Source organism: Vicia villosa, unplaced genomic scaffold (genome assembly GCF_029867415.1).
Source record: "Vicia villosa cultivar HV-30 ecotype Madison, WI unplaced genomic scaffold, Vvil1.0 ctg.001236F_1_1, whole genome shotgun sequence".
NCBI classification, from domain to species: Eukaryota; Viridiplantae; Streptophyta; class Magnoliopsida; order Fabales; family Fabaceae; genus Vicia; species Vicia villosa.
In genome coordinates, this window is record NW_026705545.1 from 61,405 (window position 1) to 83,127 (window position 21,723).

General features: G+C 37.8%; 1 protein-coding gene across 1 annotated transcript; it reads right to left on the reverse strand.

Moving 5' to 3' along the window:
- Positions 1-279: 279 nt before the first annotated feature.
- LOC131634133 (transcription factor MYB30-like) lies at positions 280-1,386 on the reverse strand. Its single transcript, XM_058904791.1, has 2 exons — positions 1,190-1,386; positions 280-1,091 (listed from the first exon to the last, which is right to left on the reverse strand). Exons 1-2 carry the CDS (start codon positions 1,320-1,322, stop codon positions 580-582), a joined length of 645 nt encoding a protein of 214 aa, XP_058760774.1. The 5' UTR covers positions 1,323-1,386; the 3' UTR covers positions 280-579.
- Between the last annotated feature and the right edge of the window lie 20,337 nt (positions 1,387-21,723).

Here is a 21,723-nt window from a genome sequence, read left to right on the forward strand (position 1 = left end):
TTAATATTTGTTTTAGATATTTTGTTTAAATTTGTGTGGTTTATGAATGAATATGTTTTTATTTGTGAAAATTTATTCAAAACTATTTTTACTTATAATTATTTTTACTAAATACAAATGACAAAATTTATAAGGATAAAAAAAATTTAATTTAAAAATCTCTCGCCTTGTGAATTAAACATACATGTTGTTAAAAATTTCACCCCTCCCCTCCTCTTCTTTGAACCAAATATATATTTAGTTAAATTCTCTCTCTTCCCTTTCCCTTTCCCTCCCCCTATTAAATTTCTTCCTCTCCCCTCTAAACTTCCGGAGCATTAAGGCTATCTTGAACACTTCTTGAATTACACATTTATAAACAATAATACTGCATATGCAAAATCCCACAGACAACTATGAACAAAGCATTTTATATTACTTTATTTTTAAAGGGAATTATACTCACATCCAGTGAGGTCTATTAAAATACTCTCAACATCCCTCTAGTTTGAAAATAGACCCTAACATCTTTTAAACTAACATATACCAACGGAATCTTTTAGTGAAGGAATAAAAACGAAACCTTATAAGTTGATGTTGCTATAGAATGGGGGACATGTCACCTTCATATGGGTGCGTCCAAAAACTATCAACTGTTGACTCTGTATACGCATCTACAAAGCTTGTAAAGTCATTATCAAGCATAAAACTGTCATCCATAGATTCTATAAACGAATCCAGAAAACCAAAATCTTCCAATGCAGTGAAACTCTGATCTGATGTTGTGGAAGAGAATTCACTGGATGATGAAAATGGAGATAATGGGCCAGTGATGTCTGAGATATGGGAACTAGCTTGAGATTTGGTGGCTATGGTTTCTTCATTTGAGACTGTGTTCATCTGTTGAGCTCTCTTCTTAAGAGAAGTATGCCAATGGTTCTTTATTTCGTTATCAGTTCTTCCAGGTAACTCAGCCGCAATGACAGACCATCTATTGCCCAGATTTTTATGCATTCGGATAATCAGTTCCTCTTCTTGTTGAGTGAAGTTCCCTCTTTTGATATTAGGCCTTAGATAATTCAACCGACAACTCTTCCCACACCTCGAAAGACCTGAAATACAAAAACCATTTGATGAATAAACTACACAAATTTTTACATATTATTAATCCATATCCAAAGTACAATTTCATGTTGTATATATTAATTACCTGCAAACTTAGGGAGTTGGCGCCAATTCCAGCAACCATATCTAGTTACATACGCAATTAATTTCCTATCTTCCTCAGCAGTCCAAGTCCCTTTCCTCATTCCACTTTTGTCACAATAAGGTGTTCTCGCCATCTTAATTAATCTTTTGAGAACTCAGTGAATGAGTGAGTGAGAGAGTGTTTTTATGCAATATGAGAGATATAATGGTTTGTTCGTGTGAGACCATTCTAGTTGAATTTATAGTAGAGCGTTTCCCATCCAAAACGTGTTTCATAGACCAACATGTTTTATATTATAAACAAATGACAAGAGGCTTCCTCAGCAAATACTACTAAACACTCTTTTAGCGTAGTACTAAAAGCTAGTCAAATTTCGTGTATCGTGTTCATTTTCACATAAAAAATGACTAAACACTAATAGTGTCACTATCCATCACACACTACTTATCTTCCACGAAGCAAGCAAGAAACATTCGCCATGCCTCCGTTTGCTTTGTAAATTACCACGTGAGGGTGAGGCAATTCTACTAGTGCAAACACAACACAAATTACAGTCAAGCCATGATGGCCACGTTGATTACTTTCTTTTGGTCCTCAAAAATATAATTTTCCGAAATTCTGACCATTAGTTTGAAAAACCAAATTTGTTACAATAAAAATTAGACTACCAAGACATAATTATTTCTATTATCTTAATCAAAGTTGTTCATGTTTGATTCTTTGTCCCGTTCACTTGAATTTCGGGCTTGCTGCTTTTAGTTATTGTAAGCAATTTAAAATATACACCAGCCTTAGAGGCACGCCGGATCAATATCGTCCAGCTATCATTGACAATTAGAAATATGTTAGAACATGATTGTTCATATCCCTTGAATTTTGATAGTAATAAAATATCTAAAGAATAATTGGGTATACTAACATTTATTTAAGTGTCCAGGATCATAAGTTTTAAAATCAACTTGCTTTTGACTCTGTGAGATATTGGATCGAACTCTAGTATTGTCGAAGGGTAGCTTCTTGGTTCGACAGTTCGACAGAGTTAAGCATGAAGTCGAAGGATTGTTCACATGCTGGTGTCGAAGTGTGCATGCTGTAGTCGAAGATGGGTCTAGCATGCAGATGTCGAAGATGCTAGAGTTGTTAGCATGTTAAATTAGGTTTTAGTGTTTAAACCCTAATTTGTTAAGTTAGCTTGTTTATTAAGTTGGCTTGTGTAATGGGCCTTGCTGAAAAAGCCCATTAGTTAGTATGTTAGGTTTTATTATAAATAGCATACTAGTCTCTCATCATTGCTAAGCTGCAAATCCTAATTTAGGGTGAGAGAGGTTATTTGTTATTCTTGTAAACTTGTAATCTTGTTCTAAGAGAAAGTGAAAGAATAGCAGTTATAACCAATTATTGTGTTCCTCTTCTTCCGTGTCCTTTATTCATCCCTTATTTTATACTTTGTTCGTGGCATTGAATTCACAACAAATTGGTGCGGTGAGCGTGGAGAAGATGCCTTCAACAAAGTATGAGATTGAAAAGTTCACCGGAGTGAATGATTTCGGTCTGTGGCGCTTGAAGATGAAAGCTCTACTGGTTCAGCAGGGTTGTTTGGAAGCGTTGAAGGGAGAGGCAGCCATGAATGCAGAATTGACGGCAGCAGAGAAGACGAATATGATCGAGAAAGCACACAGCGCAATTTTGTTGAGCCTTGGTGATAAGGTTCTCCGGCAGGTATCAAAGGAGACGACGGCATCAGGGTTATGGGTGAAACTTGAAAGTTTGTATATGACCAAATCGCTGGTAAATCGACTCTACCTGAAGCAAGCTTTGTATTCATTCAAGATGATTGAAGACAAAGTATTGGCTGAGCAGTTGGATATGTTCAACAAGCTGATTCTTGATCTTGAAAATATTGATGTGAAGATCGATGATGAAGATCAAGCGTTGTTACTATTGTGTTCTTTGCCTCGATCACATGCTCACTTCAAAGAAACTCTCTTGTATGGAAGGGAGTCCCTGACGTTTGAAGAAGTTCAATCAGCCTTGTACTCTAAGGACTTGAATGAACGAAAGGAGCATAAACCTTCGACTGTTGGCGAAGGTTTGGCCGTTAAAGGAAAACTCTTACGAAAGGATGGTAAGTTCGACAAGAAGAAAGGCAAAAGCCAGTCGAAGACTTACAGTGGCGAAGCATCTGGCATTCGATGCTACCATTGTAAGAAGGAGGGTCACACAAGAAAGGTGTGCCCTGAACGCTTGAAATATCATGGAGGTAAGGATAATGGCAACGCTGCCATTGTTCAAGATGATTGCGAATCATTTGATGTTCTTGTGGTTTCAAGCAGTGACTCTAAGAAGGAGTGGATTATGGATTCAGGTTGCACTTGGCACATGACTCCAAACAAAGACTTGTTCGAGGAATTATGTGATCAAGATGGTGGATCAATATTGCTGGGAAACAACAAGGCTTGCAAGATTGCAGGTGTTGGATCTGTGAGATTCAAGCTCCATGATGAGTCAATAAGGTTGTTGACTGAAGTCAGGTATGTTCCTGATTTGAAGAGAAATCTGATTTCTCTTGGTGAATTCGACAAGAAAGGATATGTTTTCCAAGGAGAGAAAAGTATCCTAAGAGTCATGAAGGGTTCGAAGGAAGTCTTGAGAGGCGTGAAGAAACAAGGCTTGTATACCCTTGAGGCTGAAGTTGTAAGTGGTTCGACAAATGTTGCATCCACGAAACCTTTGTCGTAAACAGAAATCTGGCACATGAGATTGGGCCATGTCAGTGAAAGGGGTCTGGTCGAATTAGGGAAACAAAATCTGCTTGGTGGAGACAAAATCGAAAAGCTGAAGTTTTGTGAACCCTGTGTACTTGGAAAATCTTGCAAAGTGAAGTTCAACAAAGGCAAACAAAGAACACATGGATCCCTTGATTACATCCATGCTGATCTTTGGGGGCCTGCAAGGTGTCCATCACATTCAGGAGCAAGGTATTTTCTATCCATAGTAGATGATTATTCCAGAAAATTATGGGTATTCATCCAGAAAACTAAGGATGAAACTTTTGAGAATTTCAAAAGTTGGAAGACTCTGGTTGAAAATCAGACTGGCAGAAAGGTCAAGAGGTTGAGAACCGACAATGGCCTTGAATTTTGCAATGAGGCATTCGACAGTTTTTGTGCTGCCTCTGGTATTGCAAGGCATAGAACTACTGCAGGTACTCCACAGCAAAATGGTTTGGCTGAAAGGTTTAATCGAACTATTTTGGAGAGAGTCAGATGCATGTTGACTAGTGCGGGGTTAACAAAGGGGTTCTGGGCTGAGGCTGTTTCGACAGCAACATATCTGATAAACAGATGTCCTTCGACAGCGTTAGATATGAAGACACCTGAAGAAGTTTGGTCGGGACATCCACCAGATCTCGACAAACTGAGAGTATTTGGCTGCGTAGCCTATACTCACATTAGGCAAGACAAGGTCGAACCTAGAGCTCTGAAATGCATGTTCATGGGATACCCTGAAGGAGTCAAAGCTTATAGGCTATGGTGCCTAGAGCCAGGTCACAGGAGGTGTATCACCAGTCGAGATGTAGTTTTCAATGAAGCTGAAATGGCTTTTAAGAAAACTGATGATGTTGGTCGAAGTACAGAAACATCTGACGAAGAGCTGGAACAGGTAGAGATTCCTGTTGAGGTGGAGCTTGTTGATGCTAAATTGCATATCCCAGATGAAGTCGAAGAAGAAGCAGAAGATGCTGAAGTTGAGGAAACTGACGATGACTACCTATTGTCGAGAGATAGGTCGAGAAGAGTCATCAAGCCACCTCAAAGACTTGGATATGCAGATCTTATAGCTTATGCCTTAATCTCTGCAAGTGAGGTTCTAGACGAAGAACCTAGAGACTATAAGGAAGTTATGAGGAGTCGAAATAAGACTGAATGGCTGAAGGCCATGGATGATGAGATAAAATATCTTCATGATAATCATACCTGGGAACTGATCAAGAAACCTGCTGGGGCAAGGTTAGTCAGCTGTAAATGGATTTTCAAAGTTAAGGAAGGAATTGAAGGAGTGACGTCGAAAAGATACAAGGCAAGGTTAGTTGCAAGGGGTTTCACTCAGAAAGAAGGTGTCGACTTCAATGATGTGTTTTCTCCTGTTGTGAAGCATAGGTCCATTCGAATGTTGCTTGCCATGGTGGCACAGTTCGATCTTGAACTGGAACAGATGGATGTGAAAACTGCGTTCTTGTATGGTGATCTAGATGAAACGATCCTGATGAGGCAACCTGAAGGGTATGTCGAAAAGGGGAAGGAAGATTATGTGTGCAAGTTAAAGAGATCTTTGTATGGGCTGAAACAATCTCCTCGACAGTGGAATAAGAGATTCGACAAGTTCATGGCACGCATAAGTTTCATTAGAAGCCAGTTCGACCACTGCGTTTACTTCAGATTTCGACCTGGTAATTCATTTGTTATTTTGTTGCTTTATGTGGATGATATTCTCATAGCAAGCAACAGTGTTGAAGATGTGACGAGGGTGAAGGCTGAACTCAATAAGGAGTTCGATATGAAGGATCTGGGAGCTGCTTCCAGGATTCTTGGAATTGACATTCGAAGAGATAGAAAGAAGTCGAAGTTATGCTTATCTCAAAAGGCATACCTACGGAAGATTCTTGAAAAGTTTGGTATGTCGAATTCGAAGCCAATTGTGACTCCAACAAACCCTCAATTCAAGCTGAGTATTGATCAGTGTCCCAGTACTGATGTCGAAAGAGCCTATATGAATAGCATCCCATATGCTAATATAGTCGGCTCTTTGATGTATGCTATGGTCTGTACTAGACCCGACATAGCATACGCAGTAAGTCTTGTAAGCAGGTACATGGCGAATCCTGGAAAGGCTCACTGGCAAGCATTGAAGTGGATTTTAAGGTACATAAATGGGTCTCTGAATAGAGTCCTAATTTATGGTGGAGCCTTGGGTGAAGATAGTAAAGCAGTAATAGAAGGATATGTCGACTCTGATTATGCAGGTTGTATGGATTCTAGAAAATCTATTTCTGGATATGTTTTCACTATGTTTGGCACTGTAATTAGTTGGAAAGCAACACTTCAGAAGGTTGTTGCTCTATCAACCACTGAAGCGGAGTATATTGCCCTAACTGAAGCTGTGAAAGAAGCATTGTGGCTTGAAGGTTTTGCGAAGGAGCTAAAACTTCAAGGTCGAGGTATCACTGTTAAATGTGATAGTCAAAGTGCAATACACCTGTCGAAGAATTCAGCCTATCATGAGCGAACTAAGCACATTGATGTGAGGCTGCATTTCGTCAGAGGAATAATCGAGCGTGGAGAAGTCCAAGTGCTGAAGGTTTCGACTGAGGACAATGCTGCTGATATGATCACCAAGACATTGCCGAGTTGCAAGTTTTTCCACTGTATGCAGTTGATAAAGCTGCATGAAGAAAGCTAGTTTGTTCCCTTGACGTTGTAGAGTTAGGTCCAAGGTGGAGATTTGTGAGATATTGGATCGAACTCTAGTATTGTCGAAGGGTAGCTTCGAGGTTCGACAGTTCGACAGAGTTAACCATGAAGTCGAAGGATTGTTCACATGCTGGTGTCGAAGTGTGCATGCTGTAGTCGAAGATGGGTCTAGCATGCAGATGTCGAAGATGCTAGAGTTGTTAGCATGTTAAATTAGGTTTTAGTGTTTAAACCCTAATTTGTTAAGTTAGCTTGTTTATTAAGTTGGCTTGTGTAATGGGCCTTGCTGAAAAAGCCCATTAGTTAGTATGTTAGGTTTTATTATAAATAGCATACTAGTCTCTCATCATTGCTAAGCTGCAAATCCTAATTTAGGGTGAGAGAGGTTATTTGTTATTCTTGTAAACTTGTAATCTTGTTCTAAGAGAAAGTGAAAGAATAGCAGTTATAACCAATTATAGTGTTCCTCTTCTTCCGTGTCCTTTATTCATCCCTTATTTTATACTTTGTTCGTGGCATTGAATTCACAACAGACTCAGATAAAGAACTTATAAAGAGAAGCTAAAAGACTCGGATTTTGAAGGATCAAAATCTGATGACTTAACACTTGGTGTCTCAGCTTCTGTTGACAGCTCTGGCTCTGAAGACCTGAGTTAAAGGGACTCGAGTTCTTGTCCGTACTTTGTCTCTAATCAGAACCATCTTGTCAAAGCCAGATTTTGAAGAAAGTTGGCTAGAGTTTCTTCACTACTACAAAAAGTGATTCTAACGTTTGGCGTGAAATACATATTACCGCGGCATGAATGGTGTCATGAAAAGCAATGACTATACACCTCGGTTTTTAAATCACCAAGGTAAAGGGTTGATTATGGCATGAGTTCGAACCTCTGTTTAATAAATCTCGTTACAATGTTTACACAGAACATTAATATAATAATCTACCATATGAGGTAACGAATGGTGTCATGAAAAGTAATGACTATACACCTCGGTTTTTAAATCACCAAGGTAAAGGGTTGATTATGGCATGAGTTCGAACCTCTGTTTAATAAATCTCGTTACAATGTTTACACAGAACATTAATATAATAATCTACCATATGAGAACATTATATGTTCTGGAAAGCTATTTTTTGACCTTCCCTCTAATGCTGCCAACTCACCAAAATGAGGGTATTTTTGGTCCAAAATTTACTTTTTCTAACTAATGAGGTCATATAATTCTGATTCAATGACTAGTTGTTTTTTTTTTTGCCTTTGATCATTAGGTTGGAATGCATTGATGATGTCACATAGGGTTATTTGGTTACAAATCAACAAATGTAACCCCACTTTAATCTGATTTTCACGATATCCAATTCATCACTTCACCTTACCATATTTTCAATGTCTATTTCTCTTCTTCTTTCTCTCTCCGAGCGACTTCTACTACTTTCATATCCTCTTTCTTCTACATTTCCCCTTTTCTTCATCATCTTCTTCGTGTAATTTCTTAGTGGTGGTGTAATTTCTCATATGCGTTTTCGATCTGTGATGTTGTTTTATATATGCTTCTAATTTCTTTATTTTTATGTTTTTGTTTTAGGTTTCAATGTGGAGACTGTGGAGTACAATAACATTAGGTTCACCGTTTCGGATCTGGAAGGCCATGACATTAACGCAAGGTTCATGGCAATGTTCTTCCACTTTGTGTTTCTAAATTTGTGTGTGAATCGTTTTTTTGGTGTGTAAATAAATTGGGTTGTGATTTTAGGGTTTCATCTATTTTTTCTGATTTCTTCTGATTTAGTGTTTAATGTTTCAGTTTTTGTTGTGTTGGCTCACAAAGAAAGATGAATGGTGTGAGAATCGGTTTTACGGTGGTGCATCGGTTGGATTGAGCGAGTCGATTTTGGTATCTCTTTTAGGGTTTTGATTTTGATTTGTGTTTATTGTTTTAGGTTTTGAGCGGGCGCAAAAAGAGGCTTTGAAGAGATAGGATGATTTTAGCGTCTATTCATCTCTTAATGTTAAAAACATTTTGTTGTACAGACACGACGACTTCATATCGATCTTAAAGATTCGGCTTTTCTGAATGCTCAGATCTCATTGGGTTTGCGTTTAACTATAAGGTTTTTGTGTAACATTGAAGTGTTCATTTGCCCATTTTCTGTATATTTTTCATATTTGATGCTTGAGTGATCTTATGTTTGGTAATTCATGGATGTTTATTTGGTTAAACTTCGGATTTGTTAAAGTTTATCGAACCTTTGCGAGGCTTCAAGACTGACAAAGAGTTTCGGAAAATTCTTTAAAAGTATAAATGAACTGAAACTCTGAATGTGGTGGATTCCTTAAGAATTTGTTCATAAACTCTAAATTATGTGATGTACTTTTTTTGTATTTTTTTTATGCAGACATAACCATGCTAGACAAAGTGATGGTTTTCAACAACGAGAAAGAGTTCATTGGATGGGGGACCGGCAGGTTGTATAATCACTTTGGTTAACAAAAACGGTTTTCAGTTTAACTTGATTTTTCAGTTAGCTTTAATGTTTCAGTTGTTTGAAATATCATGGTAAGAATTTGTGTATAAATTATCATTTTAGTTATTTATATATTGAAGAAACCTGGAAGGAAATAAGCTATCATAAGCCATTCCAATAGAACTTCTTTGTATGTACTTTCTCTATGTTAATTTGAGTTTTTTTAGTTATGTCAATAATAAAGAAATATTTTGTTTGGAAAGTGAGCAGTTTGTGTGCGGCGACAGAACTTGGACGAATGGTGTTATCGAGGATTTTGTGTTTTCCGGATGCTCCTTGCGTTTTCGACGGTCTTCTCTTCTGATCCGATCTCCACTCGGTTGTTGAAGGAGGGTGTCAAACGGGTTTCCGGCGACGAGTGTGGTGGTGGTCGGATTCAAAAGGTTTTATGTTATATCTACGAAACACGGGTGATTATGTTGTTGATGATATCTATTGTTGTTGTTGTTGCAGGTTTCGATAAAATGCGGATCTCATCTTCCTTTTGATTTTGTTTATGATTCTCCTTCTTTATTTTGCTTATGTTTTGTTTGTGAGGTGATATTTATTGTTGTACCAAACGAAAGATGCTTTTATTTCTGATGTCAATGATGAGTTGTATCTTCTAAGGTTGTATTTCTGTTATAGGTAATTTGGTTCTTACACTTTGTTGTTTTAATATATTTCCTTCGATCATATGACATTCGATAAATCTTTTAAAGGTGAGATTTACCAGACTCCAAAATATATGCTTTGTCTGAAATGATATCATTTGTCTTTGCTAATGGTAGATTAATTATTATGGTTTATGGTTTTTGTGGCTTCTTTCAAGTCACCATAAATTCCATAACTTATTACATTTCACCTTTCCACTTTCCTTAATATAGCACATTACAAGGTATAATCATTGGATAGTGCAACTGTCATTAATTGTGACCTTTCCACTTTCCAAATCCTATAGCCTTAAACACTACCATTATATATACATGATGGATGTCAATTTGTTTTTACACTCTCCTCACACAAACACTTATCACATACATCACATTCCACCTATAACCAGAATGGAGCACAGACAAGAACCTCCTGTCAATGTAACCGTTAACCGCGTCGAGGGTACTGGGAATGTGAAAATTTCAAATGGAGATGTAGTTGTTCAGCCTGAAGTGAATGCAGCGGAAATTGGTCATCTCCTACATGGAGTCGCGGTGGCTGCTCAAAGTAGGAGAAATAGGAAGAGGAGGAGACAGAGATCTAAGAGAGTAGCCAAACATCCAATCTTCGCTTCTTCTGATGAAGATGAAGCACCGTGGGATTGGTCAAACTTCATTACGGCTAGGGCCTATCGGTTTGATGCTTAGGGTGGTGTCTCAGATTATATTTCATTTTCATTGGAATGGCCGTAGTATTTTGATTGATAAAACTTCTTTTATGTGTTAAAACTTAAGTTTTGTGTGGCCCTATTTGTTTGGGTGTGTTGTTACTATTTTGACAAACTATGGATTAACTCATTTTCTATTAAAATGGTTAAAGAAGCTTCTGCTGGAGTTACAAAGTTATGTGACTTATGAATATTATTTATAGGTTATCTTTTAATTATATTGTTCTAATAATTTTTTTTTGTTTTATAGGTTATACATGTATGATCATTTCAAGACCCTATGAGCCTTAGAATTAATGAACTGATTTCCTATTTGTTCTAATTATTTATTGGTGATACATGTATGAAATGTATTCAAATTTTTTTTCGTTTAATGATTCTTTTTACGATACCGTTCTTCCGACTGTTTTAATACGTTGACACTAATAAAGGAAATTTTCCACTGTGACTTGGATAATAAGGAAAGTTTTTGGATGACCATTGCCACATGTTTCTTGTAAATTATCATGTTGTTGTCACTTAACTGTATGCAGTTAGGGTTCAGTCAAATACCCGACAGTTACACGAGACACCAACAAACAGACTATTTCAGGTAAAGTTCATGTAAGAGTTTATAAGATAAATACTAGTCATGCGTGGCGTAATAGTTTCCATTTGAGTGTGTTTGATGGTATTTTTGGCAATCGAATTTGCAGTACTTTTTGCCAATGTCTGGCTTTTTTTCCTGATACCATTCATCCTTTTCAAGTTCCCATTCTGTAACTTTCAAACAGTGGTATATCGAGGTATAGTATATGGCATGATCGCATTTTACTGAACCGCTATAAAATTCTTTTGGTATCTATTCTTTATGTTCTTCACATTGCTCTACTTTACCTTCTATGGTATGATGGTTGTGGCAGTGACACCAAATCCCCATGTTGATTCTATCGTGGTTGCTGCATTTTATGGAGTTTGGAACCTCTTTTAAGGATTCGTCGTCGCGAGACATGTAAGTACCAACATTCAAACCTGATGTTTGAATGTATTTATATTTTTCTATGTATGATAACTATTGTATTTTGGATAACACAACATTCCAGTATGGTGTATATGGTACTACTGAGCATGTCCCATTGCATGGACCATCTACGGGTTGATTGCATCTCAATTTGGAGATATAACTACTGGCATGAGGACTGAAAATGGAAAGACTGTGAAAATCGTCAGCCACATATAGGTATTGGTAATGATATATAATGGTTGATTATACTATTAACTATCTGTAATGACATATAATGTTTGAGTATCTGTTACGATAACTATTGGTCTCACTTATATATATGCAGTTAGGGTTGACTCAAATACTCTACAATTACATAAGACACCAACACAGAGACTGTTATAGGCGATTGGTATGCTTTCAACTACCTCCTTTTATGATTGACCATATCATTTTTTTGCTTACTATAGTTAAATCTCTTTACATGTCAAGTTTGATGTTTCAGTACCAAATCTATGCATCACACTCAAAGATGGACCGTTGGAAGGGGAGGAGGTCCAACTCATCTTGCTATATTATCTGGGCCACCGTGTAATTTTCGCACCTCATTTCGTATAACAACTCAAGGTGAAGTTATTAATTAATCATTCAGAGATGACCATTTATGCTTTACAACACTACAACAATGACAAAAGCTACCTTGGAACGCGAGATGCATCCTCCAATGTGATAATAACCACAATGGTGTGCCCTTTTGGATGACATGACTATCATTGCGACAAAATAATATCGCTCTATTATTTTCCGACAACCTCGCTCTGTTGAATATTTCCGATGTGTAAGTAACATTAGATCGCTTAATCTTCAATCATGATATAATTGGAGTCATAAAACTAATTTATTTTTTGCTTATATTCTGAGTCATAAGACTAATGATAATACTTTCGAAACCTCAGGCGACAACGTAGTTGGAAACAGACGAATGAACATTGGCGGTCGTCCATCAAAAAGAAAGCAGAGTCAACGAATTAAATCACTCTATGCTATTCATTAGATTTTTGCTTGGAGTAACAACGATTCCATTTACCATGAGGAGATGCTGGTGATTTGGCTAGTCCAATAATTGTAGCATTTTGTGTTGACAAAGCATTTCAAATGAACCTTTATTTACGGGACCGGGTCTGAGGGAGGTTCATTCGATTGAGGAGCTTCTACAATGATTGCTTGAGGGATTATCAGTTGGTTGTACTATAAATTTTGATGTACACATGTAGCTCTGTGAAATATTCTGTTTGTATGTTGTTTTTACACCACCCCAATAAAAACTTGAAAGCTTTTGTTCTGTTATATATTGATGCATATTCTTAATGTTTAGTTTTTGTATGCTCTTAAAAATATCCTGATTAGGTTTTTGTTTAGGTTATTGAATGAGTAGTTGTTATTCTTCTAATTATAGTTTGCATACTTAATTGGATTTTGTTGTGCACTACTTCAAATAAAACTGCTATCTGAACCATACGACAATTACGTATGACTCTAGCATAGGGCTCTTGCATCACAATGCTACCACTTTCAAACTGTGTTTATATAATAGTTAAACTATGTTTTATTTCTGAAATACTTTTATATAACTGGACTTGTGATATCAATAGTATACTCCGAACGCACGGGTTACACACATTAATAATTTATTTTCAAGTTATATTTAGCACAAGTTACTCCAAACGCACGGGTTACAAACATCAGTATACTCCGCTCAACCTGCAACAATCAATCACATCAATGTTAACACTGAAATATCTTTAGTGCAATGTTTAACCATTCCAGTTGGGCCTGGGTTTCACAAATGGACCCCTTTTACCTATCATTACTTAGCCCAATGTTATTTTCATATTTATATTAGAATAAATACATTTATTATCTTAATTATTTGAAAAAAAGCTTTTTTTTTTAATATCTACCTTTATCTTACATTTTCCATTATTTTTCACATATTATCAATACAGTTAGAATTTGAACACACTTAAGTTATTTTATTTTAACCATATACCTCTTTTATTTACTATAAAAGTCTATTTTATTAAAATGCAAGTTTTTTAGTCTTTTGAATCAATTTTTTTTGGTTAAATACCTTTTACCCCCTGCTAAATAAGCGAGATTTGGTTTTGCCCCCTTTAAAAAAAAATTTGTTGCGCAGACCTTACCAAATGCAGATTCCAGCCATTTAAACCTTTTACCATGTTTTTACCTACAACACCAGGTTGCCATCCTACGTGTCTGTTACCAATGCCACGTAAGCCATAGTATATATGTCATTGTTTTACTATTCTCATTTTACCCCCTGAAAAAAACTAGGTCAAACACTTCTGAAAAAGCAAAGGCGAAAACGAAAGTTAGGGCAATGGCAAAATCAAAGAAGACGAAGACGAGTCAGTCAAAGAAGACGGCGCGGTCAAGCAAGACGGCGCAGTCAACCCAGAGTGAGAAGACGACTCAGTCAAGCCAGTCAACCAAGATGCCCAAGGTTGCGAACAGGGACGAACCTGTAGAAGAAGAAGTTATTGAAGATGGAAAGGTACGAAATTTAGGGTTTGTCATCATTTTAGGGTTTAACAAATATTAGGGTTTGTCATCATTTTAGGAGTTTAACAAATTTTCCATTTTCTTTAAAAATTCCAGAATATGCATTTAATAAGTGTTGCTTTCAATCATGGAGGGGCATTTAATAAGTGTTGCTTTCAATCATGGAGGAGCATTGATAAGGGACTTGATGATGGGGGAAGCAAAAGCCACATACTACCAAGGATGGATGACCAAGATGAATGAGCTAAAAGAACTTGATCCAAAGGCATGGAGTTGGCTTACGGGAGTTGATCAGTGGTTTTCACACATATTTTTATCGTTGTTTTTAAGTATGTTTAAGTTTTGTTATTGAGTGTTTTATTTCTTTATTCGTCATTTTATGCTTTGGTTGTGTGTTTTAATGTTTTCAGGTTCATATGGAGAAATCGGAGTAAATCAGTGCGAAACTCGGAAGTTTTGAGGAAGTTCAGAAAACATGCTACAGGAGGCCTGACACGGGTGGCCGTGTTGTCCAACACGGGTCGTGTCAGGAAGAGAGCTGGGAGCAAAGTTTGAGAGAAAGGAAAAACAGTGGTGCAACACGGGTGCCCGTGTTGCTCAACACGGCCCGTGTTGCTAAGTCTGGGACCAATCAATAAAAATAAGTATACCAGGGGATCAACACGGGTGCCCGTGTTGCTCAACACGGCCCGTGTTGGGTTTGACGCTGATTTCAGTGAATTTTATGATTTTGTTCAGTGGTTTGCCTGCAAGGGTGTTTTTGGTATTTCCAACCAACTTAAGTGAGTCTGCACTATTTAGGAGAGCTTTCAAGATGAATTAGGGATCTTTTTGCCACACGAAGAATTGGAGGATTGAGAGAAGAAGCCTATGCAATTGGAGAAGAACGGAGAACTCTCATGAGCGGAAGCCATTGAAGATCAAAGTTCATCATCTCTATTGTAATGTCTTTATTTGATATCTTTGTAATTTCTTTGGATGATATGAGTAGCTAAACCCCCCAATGCTAGGGGGGTGTCCCTGATTAACATTTGTGATGATTTTGAATTCCGAATTTCAATAACGTATTTTCCTTTCATGTTCAATTTAATGGTATCATGTTTTTACTGCTTTCCTCGTCGGACCAACTGGATTGATTTATGACTGGCAATTAGGATTGACCTCCATTGTTAGGGTTTTTATACCATTATACTATAGTAGATATCACCTAGGACTAGGGATACCCTATAGCAACCGGATTATTCTTGATAATTATAATACTTGATTTCATCACTAATTTCAGAGGACTTTGGGATTAGGATTGAATGTTCAAAGGTTTGCCCACTAAGGACTTAGGGGCAACTACCCTTAAGAACCGGTAATTGATAAGTTGGATTTTGTTATTGGAATAAGGATTCAGAGTTGTTACAGATGTTAATGCACACACCTACCCTGGCATGTTACTCATATTTGGCTAAATCATCCCTTTTAAGTTTATTTGCAATTTAATTCATCATTATAAAAACCAAAACCCCCAAGGCTTTTTGTTTAATTGAAGTGCGACTAACTCTATAATCTCACGCAGTCCTTGAGATCGATATTCGGGGAATTTTCCCTTTATTACTACAGAGGCAAAATAGTACACTTGCTATTTTACCGATCAAGTTTTTGGCGCCGTTGCCGGGGACTGCCGAAAATTGTAGAGTTTCTAGTTTTATTTCAATTAAAATTTTGTTGCTCTGCGACTAAAATTTTATTTTCAAAAAAAAAAAAGAAAAATATTTTTATATTATTTTTGTTCCTCATTCTAATAATTCTCTAATCTGTTTATGCGAGGCAAGGCCTCAGCAGAATTTCTTTTTGACGCAGAAATTGAAAGGACTTTTCACGCAAGGCGCAGACAAGCTCATCAAGCTAAGCTGGAATCCGAAGAAGAAGTTGTGACAGTTCATTCAAGTTCTGAAAGTGAAGAAGAAGTCATGGGCGAGGTACCACCACCGGAGAGACTCCTCGGAGACTATGGAGTTGCAAATACACCGGGGGGAAGACAAACAATTATCAACCAACCGGTGAATGTCCCTAATTTTCAATTGCACCCAAGCACCATCACTCAGCTCGAAAGAAAGCCTTTCACCGGAAAGGTTAATGAAGATGCAAACAAGCACTTACAGAGGTTTCTGACCATGAGTACAACTTTAAAAATCGAAGGTCATACAGAAGAGGCCAAGAAGCTGAGAATGTTCCCATTCACCTTGGCAGAAGAAGCAGAAGAGTGGTTTTACTCCCTTCCAGCGGGCAGCATTACATCATGGGAAGAGATGGAAAAAGCTTTCTTGAATGAGTATTTTCCCGCCTCGGTATTTATAAGGAAGAGGTATGACATTCTGAATTTTAAGCAGAAGGAGGGTGAGCCCTTAGGAGATGCCTACAAAAGATTCAAAAGAATTCTAGTGGCATGTCCCACTCACAATATGGACAAGACTGAACAGATGCAAGTATTTGTCAATGGGCTCAAAATGAAAACAAAGCAGTTAATTGATACAGCAGCTGGAGGCTCGACAAATTTCACAACAGCCTCAGGCATCATAAAAATCATTGAAGCAATAGCTGCAAATGAGCATTTGGAATTGTATGACAGGTGTGCTAGCAAACCGGAAGGAATCATTGATCTCAAACTAGAGACTTCTAAAACTCGGGTTGAAGATGCGATAGCCGCAAAAGTTGAAAAGAAATTGAAGGCTATGAATATAGGTAAACAACAGGTGGCTCATGTTCAACAAGCTCAACCTGTCAGCTGTGAAATTTGTAATGGCCCACACCAAACGGTGTACTGTTTTGCTACTCCCAAGCAGATGGAAGAAATCAAATTCCTAAGGCAAAACAACCCATATTCTAACACCTATAATCCAGGGTGGAAGAATCATCCAAATTTTGCTTGGAAAGATCAACAACAACAAGGTACCCAGAAGGCAGAATGGGAAGTGGCAATTGAAAGATTAGTTGGGCAGTGTTCTCAGTTCCAAGAAGAAACAAGAAACAACCACAGAAACACTTCAGCCTCAATTAAAAATCTGGAAGTTCAAGTGGGGCAGATAGCACAGCATCTCACTCTACAGGCACAAGGTACCCTTCCGAGCTCAACTGTGAAAAATCCGAAAGACCAAGAGAAGATTAATGCTGTTACTACAAGAAGTAAGAGAGTAGCAGAATCTGAAAAAGAAAAAGAGGAAATAGATGACCCCATGATGATAGAGGTGGATTTGGAAATAAGAGAAAATCCAAAAGAGCCAGAAGTTGTGGTACCACCGGTTAAACCAATTGAAGAAAAAAATAAGAAAGACGTTGAACCGGTGATAAAACTACCTTTCCCCTCCAGAGTGACAAAGAAGGTTTCAAGAGAGAAAGACTTTGAAAAGTTTACAAAATTGTTCAAAAAGTTAGAAGTAAATCTACCATTCTTTGAAGCACTTGAACACATGCCCTTGTATAAAAAATTTATGAAGGAGGTGTTGGCGAAAAAGAGATCACTAGGAGGAGAGCCAAAAATTGCAACCGAGAAGTGTGGTATAGTCTCGATAGCAAGAAAGATCCCAATAAAGAGGAAAGACCCTGGGGCGGTGGCGATACCATGCACTATCAAGAATATAGCATTTAAAAAGGTACTCCTCGATTCTGGGTCTAGTGTGAGTCTAATGCCTTTGTCCATTTTCAAAAAGCTTGAGTTGGAAAAGATTAGTGAAAGTAAGACCCAGTTAAGGTTTGCCGATCACACTGTTAAGAAATCATATGGGGTAGCTGAAGATGTACTAGTGGAAGTTGATAAATTTGTATTCCCTGTTGACTTCCACATCATGGACATTCCGGAAGACGAAGAAACCCCTATCCTTCTTGGGAGGCCATTTTTGTCGACAGGCCGCTGCAACCTCGACATTGAAAAAGGAACGCTGACGCTGAAATCTTTTGATGAAGAGGTAACGTTGAAGATGTTAGGAGTCAAAAGACAGAGGGCGGTTGTGAATGATCAAACTTCTGATGGTATGACAGAAAGTGAGGAAAAGAACAAGAAGTCTAAACAGCTCCAAGAAAAAGTGTCAAGCATAGCCTCCCGGGTGGAACCATCTTATGTAGTTGTCAAAAATCTTAAGAAAGCTAAGGAAGTCAAGAAGAAGGTGGAGGAGAAAGAGCAAGGAAAGAAGAAGAATGTGGGAAGTAAATTAAAGAGAAAAGCGGTGAGTGCTTTTCGTCTTCATGAGTTAGTGGTTGCGAAAGTGTCAAGCAACAAGGTTTGGAAAAGGAAATACCCTCCATAATAAAGGGTAATGGACCGTCGAGCCATGCGACGTTAAACGAAGCGCTTCGTGGGAGGCAACCCACGGTTTTAATAATTAATTTCTCTGTTTGTTTATTTTATTTTCAGGAAATAAAAGAGGACGTCTCTGGTGAAAGCCTGGAAGTGATCATTAGAGTGCGATACCCTCTGTGAGTCACCTCTTTCGAACTCGTTCTGAAACATTGAGGTCAATGTTTAGTTCAAGTTTGGGGGAGGCTCTTCTCTTTGCATTTTATTTTTATGTTAGTTTTATGTTATTGGTATGATGTGAAACCATGAAGTGAATTCTACCCAAATTTTTACCGAAATTTTAAATTTTTGTTTAAGAAGTTTTGATCCTAAAGAGCGATCGGGAATAGTATATAGAGATGAAGCGAGGATTGTTTGAGGACAGGAAGTGCGGAATAATGTGACAAGAGGTTTGTTTAAGCACCCCTGGTTCCCTGAAAGAGATACGAGTCTAACGTGTAGATTTGCACCATAGTACTTGTCTCCTGAGAAGTACTTCTCGAGTAGTTTATTGATACAGTCTGGCATAATTCGGATTCACTTGCATGATGGCTGGTTGAGAAAAAAAAAAGGAGATATAAAGTTGGTACCAAATGATGAAAAGGCGGTAAAAGGCAATCGGCTCGCTAAGTTGGGTAACCCTCACCCGGTTATTCAGCCCAAAGGAGATTGATCCCCAAACGTCGTCCAAAAGGACAATATATAACTGCAAGGTTTGAAAATTTCATCGGTAATAAAAAGTAGCCAATGCTGCTAGTTTGGTGCCAGGAAAAAAAATAAGAAGCCTTGATCCGTCTCATGCAGGTGATGATTATTATAAGAAATGCAGTGCCTTAATATGATTGTCCGAATGAAAGAGGAGGAAAATCGGAAAGAGACTTAAGTGCAAAGCATAGTTGGAGAGGTATCCGAAACGGGAGCTTGAGGATTAATGTGGTAACAAAACTCGTCGCGTCATGTGAATGCCAAATCACTGTTTCTTGATCAATACAGACAGATATCTCACGTATGAACACCGTGTGCTTTGAAGGTCATTAACTTTTGTAATTGTTGCTTGAGGTCAAGCAATGGTTTAAGTTTGGGGGAGTTTGATCAGTGGTTTTCACACATATTTTTATCGTTGTTTTTAAGTATGTTTAAGTTTTGTTATTGAGTGTTTTATTTCTTTATTCGTCATTTTATGCTTTGGTTGTGTGTTTTAATGTTTTCAGGTTCATATGGAGAAATCGGAGTAAATCAGTGCGAAACTCGGAAGTTTTGAGGAAGTTCAGAAAACATGCTACAGGAGGCCTGACACGGGTGGCCGTGTTGTCCAACACGGGTCGTGTCAGGAAGAGAGCTGGGAGCAAAGTTTGAGAGAAAGGAAAAACAGTGGTGCAACACGGGTGCCCGTGTTGCTCAACACGGCCCGTGTTGCTAAGTCTGGGACCAATCAATAAAAATAAGTATACCAGGGGATCAACACGGGTGCCCGTGTTGCTCAACACGGCCCGTGTTGGGTTTGACGCTGATTTCAGTGAATTTTATGATTTTGTTCAGTGGTTTGCCTGCAAGGGTGTTTTTGGTATTTCCAACCAACTTAAGTGAGTCTGCACTATTTAGGAGAGCTTTCAAGATGAATTAGGGATCTTTTTGCCACACGAAGAATTGGAGGATTGAGAGAAGAAGCCTATGCAATTGGAGAAGAACGGAGAACTCTCATGAGCGGAAGCCATTGAAGATCAAAGTTCATCATCTCTATTGTAATGTCTTTATTTGATATCTTTGTAATTTCTTTGGATGATATGAGTAGCTAAACCCCCCAATGCTAGGGGGGTGTCCCTGATTAACATTTGTGATGATTTTGAATTCCGAATTTCAATAACGTATTTTCCTTTCATGTTCAATTTAATGGTATCATGTTTTTACTGCTTTCCTCGTCGGACCAACTGGATTGATTTATGACTGGCAATTAGGATTGACCTCCATTGTTAGGGTTTTTATACCATTATACTATAGTAGATATCACCTAGGACTAGGGATACCCTATAGCAACCGGATTATTCTTGATAATTATAATACTTGATTTCATCACTAATTTCAGAGGACTTTGGGATTAGGATTGAATGTTCAAAGGTTTGCCCACTAAGGACTTAGGGGCAACTACCCTTAAGAACCGGTAATTGATAAGTTGGATTTTGTTATTGGAATAAGGATTCAGAGTTGTTACAGATGTTAATGCACACACCTACCCTGGCATGTTACTCATATTTGGCTAAATCATCCCTTTTAAGTTTATTTGCAATTTAATTCATCATTATAAAAACCAAAACCCCCAAGGCTTTTTGTTTAATTGAAGTGCGACTAACTCTATAATCTCACGCAGTCCTTGAGATCGATATTCGGGGAATTTTCCCTTTATTACTACAGAGGCAAAATAGTACACTTGCTATTTTACCGATCAGGAGTTCAACCAAAAAGCTGGTGTAAGCATGCTTTTAATTTTTTCCCAAAATGTGATGTTCTAATGAATAACATTTCTGAATCTTTCAATGCAATAATACTAGATGCTAGGGATAAGCCAATTCTGACCATGTGTGAATGGATCAGAAAGTATTTAATGAATAGGTGCTCAACATCTGCTTTGAAGCTAGAAAAATGGCCACATAAGGTCATGCCCATACCTAGGAAAAGATTAGACAAGGAGGTTGCATTAAGTGCTCATTGGCTGCCTACTTGGGCAATGAATGAACAGTTTCAGGTCACACATTCTTTCAATACCCAAGAGTTTATAATGGATATCTCAAAAAGGTCATGCAGTTGTAACTTTTGGGAGCTGGTGGGCATTCCCTATAGGCATGTTGTAGCAGCATTAGGTTTTAGACAACAAAACCCTGAGGACTTTGTGGATGAGTGTTACTCTAGAGAGAGATATAAGTCGTGTTATAGTTTTTCTATTAGTCCCATTAATGGCCAGGATATGTGGCCTGAAGTAGAATCAGATGAATTGTTGCCACCAATATTTAAAAAGGGTCCAGGGAGGCCTAGAAAACTAAGGATCAGAGAGACTGGTGAAGATGGGGCTAGAAGAAGGTTGTCAGGAGTCTCCTATAGATCTACAACATGTGATAAGTTTGGGCATAATGCACAGTCTTGTAAAAGCTCAGTTCAGGATGAAAATGCTCTCAAGAGAGAGGTATGATATACAAACCTAAGGTGTTGTTAATGTGTGACTATTGATACTGATAATTCTAACTGATATTTCTGCTGTTTGATAGAAAAAAATGAAGACAAGTGCATCAACACAAACAACTCAG